The sequence below is a fragment of the Primulina eburnea genome, chromosome 8, assembly GCF_022965805.1.
Source record: "Primulina eburnea isolate SZY01 chromosome 8, ASM2296580v1, whole genome shotgun sequence".
In the NCBI taxonomy this organism is placed as follows: domain Eukaryota; kingdom Viridiplantae; phylum Streptophyta; class Magnoliopsida; order Lamiales; family Gesneriaceae; genus Primulina; species Primulina eburnea.
In genome coordinates this window covers 41,991,819-41,995,992 of record NC_133108.1, presented here as the reverse complement: position 1 = coordinate 41,995,992, position 4,174 = coordinate 41,991,819, and the positions used below count along the sequence as shown (strand labels likewise).

At 34.3% G+C, this 4,174-nt stretch overlaps 1 protein-coding gene across 2 annotated transcripts; it reads right to left on the bottom strand.

Annotated features, from left to right (window-relative positions):
- Positions 1–1,438: 1,438 nt before the first annotated feature.
- LOC140838017 (uncharacterized) lies at positions 1,439–3,206 on the bottom strand. 2 transcript variants are annotated; one of them, XM_073204102.1, is made up of 5 exons: positions 2,668–3,206; positions 2,498–2,574; positions 2,369–2,405; positions 2,141–2,255; positions 1,439–2,071 (listed from the first exon to the last, which is right to left on the bottom strand). In XM_073204102.1, the coding sequence occupies exons 1-5, from the start codon at positions 2,741–2,743 to the stop codon at positions 1,522–1,524; spliced, it is 855 nt and encodes a 284-aa protein (XP_073060203.1). In that variant the 5' UTR covers positions 2,744–3,206; the 3' UTR covers positions 1,439–1,521. The 2 variants fall into 2 exon arrangements, with proteins under 2 accessions (XP_073060203.1, XP_073060204.1); XM_073204103.1 differs by having other exon boundaries at positions 2,159–2,255.
- Positions 3,207–4,174: the final 968 nt, after the last annotated feature.

Sequence of the window (4,174 nt, the reverse complement as noted above, 5' to 3'; positions counted from 1 at the left end):
GAACTAAATTAGCAATGAAGCTAATCATTGGTGTTCTATATTGCTTCTATAGCCTGGATAAATTGCTCCAAAATACCCATTGATACCCCCATAAGGATCCGAGTCCTCGTCAACCCGGTTTGTTACTTGGATAGCCCAAAACAGAGTCGATATGCTAGTCACTTTCCCAAGGACCCGGGCAAATATTCTCTTCCTTGGCAATCATCATAAATTGCAGGTACACTTCTCATTTACGGATTCTGAAATCTTTGAACTCTAAGCATTATATATACATATTTTCTCTCAAATATTGTTTGTGTTCATCTTCAACCTGCTGACTTTAGCATCGGAGTGGCTACGTCGGACACCCCTCCGACGCCCATTCACGAGTTACTTTTTTGTTTGCAGGTGTTAATCTCAGACATTATCTTCACTCAAAATTCTCAAACACTATAAATTGTTGGTTTGATGCTCATCCATTTAGACGAGATCACAACACCCATATATTATCAATTTCTGGAGGAGTTTTTCGTTTCAGCAAACATATCAGAAATGTCATGCCCCATGTTAGCATCATCAGAACTTTGGTGAAAATCGGACTAAAAACGTGCGCAAACTAATAATTTTTTTAAAAAAATTATTTAGTCGATTAAAATCGTATTTAGATGACACTTTGTAAAATTCTCCCTACCTAACTGGAGGGTCGGGTTAATGATGCGAAAGTCGCTTGTTTGATGCCTGCGCGAGGCACATTAATTAATTTTATATCTTCCTTTGCCCTTTGTTTCAGACAATTTTCAAAGTAGGCCAGGGAGTTGGATATTTTCGAGTAAATTAAAATAACATGGAAATCTCGTTTTGGGAAACAAAAAATCTATATAAATAAATAATAGGAATGGTGTTTTACTACTTCATCGCGCTTTGTGAACTGTTTCAGCATCCCAATAAACACGTAGGCTGCATTGCACTTATGGATTTGAGCTTTGGGATTTTAGAATGTGTCACACAAAATTTTCAAGAATATATTTAGCAATTAACCAAAAAAGTGGGGAACTGAAATTTGTCTTCTTGATCAAATATTTAATTATTTGCAACGATTTTAAATAATTTTACGTAAAATCATTTGTTAAATCTATGTTAATCAATCCAGTTCAAATATAGCGATAGAAAACGTACACAATTTGAGTTTTCAACGCATAATATTCGAATATTTAATTCTTAAATGTAATTTCATTAATATCGTCTGTTTAATTTGCTAAGCATGTGAAGTGAAAATCACTTTTATATTATTGCTCTCTCTTTTTTTTTTTGCCCTACTTAATTTGCTCATTGCTGGAAGATCATGATCTACGTACAATTCTATACGTTACTTAGCTATAATATTTGGATTAGAAGTTAATTGTGCTGAATTTATGCACATGATAACTTTGAAATTTCATAAAAATACTATACCTGCCAAGATAATATAGAGTTGATATATTCATACCTTATTTTCAATGCTACAAGAAAATCTAGAATTTTATATCGAAGTGAACAAGTACCTCATAGAGTCAGATCCAGAGAACTTGAAAAGCTTGCATTTTCACTACTGAAATCTTGTTTCATCTTCTTCATTTGCTTCGAAGATGATCGAGTACTGTACATCGACAGAGACATATCTTCATTGCCATGAAAGATACATGGCTGCTTATTATCTCTTGATTCTAGCATGAGTGATAAATTCAAATCAAGTTCACAAATTGTGGCCTGCCGTTTAAACCGTCTCTCTTTTCGGAGGATCGCTTGCTCGCTCGAGCTCCGAGGCTGATTAGTTTGGTTCAAGGAATTGAGCTCAATAGGGTTTTGTCTAGATTGGCTTGACCAGGTCTCTTGCTTATGGATTGATACAAACTCTTCTTTTGAATCTTCATAAGAGAGAACTGGGGTAGAAAAATCAATATTTTCTGGCCTAGAACTGCAGTGGCTGCTCGAGATCCTTTCCCTGAGAGTGCGGTAAAATCCAGGTGTTGCCTTGTTATATGTAGTGTTCTGCCATATTGTAGAATTATCCAGCCAGTTCCCGTTACCATTCCAAGAAGCATCGCCAATATACCTTGAGTGATTAATCATGGATTGTTAAAAATATAGGAGAAAAAGCAAGAATTTAATAAAGATAAGATACTTATAGTTGGAATAGTACCGATGCCTTTGATGAAAGCTTGAAAGTAGATGGAGTTGGCTTGGATTGTATATACTCCAATTTATGCGGTTCGCGTGAAGCATGTGATCTATCATCCCTGTAATGGACAAGGGTTGGTAAAGATACCGAAACGTGAAACTTCAAATACATGTTAAATCAAGTTTGAATGAAGCCTTTATTTAGAGTGAAAGAAATGAACTAAATAAGTACCTCGACTGGGTTCTTCAGTTTTCTTGCTCCTATACATCTGTGAAATTACAATTAAAATTTGATCAACAACTTCATCTTTAGCATTTGTCGAAAACATAAAAAATAAATGCCGAGTTTAATTTATAGTACTTGCAAATGGCTCTTGACATGTGCAATGTTTAGTCCTTTGATGTCCATCAACCGCAGCACTAATTTTGGTGTTGCTCCTGAATCAAAACCCCGGAAACAAGCAACGGAGAATTAGTCTATGATCCAAAAGTAGTATTTCTATTTATCGATTAAACGATTTCGAATCTCACTCTCTTGTCCTCCGAGCCTTTCCACTGCCTGCTCAAACAGAAGATGAAGATCAGGCGTCCACTGGAGCCTAGGCATCTTTGATCGGACATAAGGCCTCACAGATGACTTCTTGTTGCTGATTTCTTCAACTGTGCTGTTGCTTGAACTTCCTCCATCTTTTTGCTTGCAGCTTTCGTCCTTTGCTGCACGCCTCGTCTTCTCCGGAATGGCTAGTGACCTTAGAACACTCAGTATCACCACTTCCCTCCATCAAATTAATTTTTTTATATATCCTCTTCAAGAAATAGAGAGTTTGATACTAGAAATAGTTAAGGGTATGCACATATTGATATTTCACACTATAAATATCGCATATGCATACAGTTTTTCTCTTCTCTCAAAGATCAAAAGAGAATGAAGTTTCAAGATCTATATAATTATTTCCTCCCACAGGACATGATGCAATAATAATATTTCTTTGACTAAGTTTGAAAATGAACACAGAAAAAGAACACCCTGGTCCTTTCCAGTATCAATAATAAATGAAGAATACACATGAAAGAACTATATTCTCTCTCTACGCTTTGAAAGGTCATATGTGATATGTCTCGAGCAATAGTTAAACAATTAGCTTAACAGTACTAACGAGTTAGGTTTTCGTCGAAAAACTCGCAAAAATCGGAGTAAACGTGAAAATGATCGAATTTATCGTGTTAACACCAAATCTTGAATAATTATAGGACAACAAAATCTTTAAACCAGATTATAAGATCAAATTTCAAAATTTTCCGTATTTTCCAAAAAAAAAAATGAACTCCTTCTACACAAAATGTAAATATGCATGCATGGTTTATAGCCCTTCAATAATAATACTTAATCTAGGATCAAATAGCTCGCCTCTTAAACTTTTACTAATAATATATAGTGCAGTTTTCACAGATTTTCAATATATATTAAAATCTGTGGACTAATGCAACTTGATGCATATCTTATTCCAATATATAAACTTGATGCATATCTTATTCCAATATATATATATATATATATATATATTAAAAAAGGAAAACCCCATTAACAAGTGTCTAAGAAATTTCAAAGTAAAACTTGTGTTCGTCACATAATATACCCAAGTCTTGGGACCATCCATTTTTTTTTATTGTAAATAAAAATAGAAATGCCACCAATTTTTCTATTCCATCACCATCAAGGGATTTTATTATAAATCTACGTTCTTTATCCAAGTTATGTGTATTTTCTTTCACATTAATTTGATCTGAACATTTATTTCCGATAACGACTCGAGCTCACGTTTTTCCATTGACGCATCAACAAAAAATTGATCCCGGGAAAAAAATTCGATTCAAGGGGGCAACACAAAATACGATATTAATTATTAAATACTAATTGTTGCGAGAAAATTAACAAGGAAGTTTAACTATTTTGTTGGCTTGTTTTCTACGAAGTTCGAAAATGGAATATTTTTTCAGTACTTCACTAGGCTCAAGTTTCTCCAAACGACAAATGGAG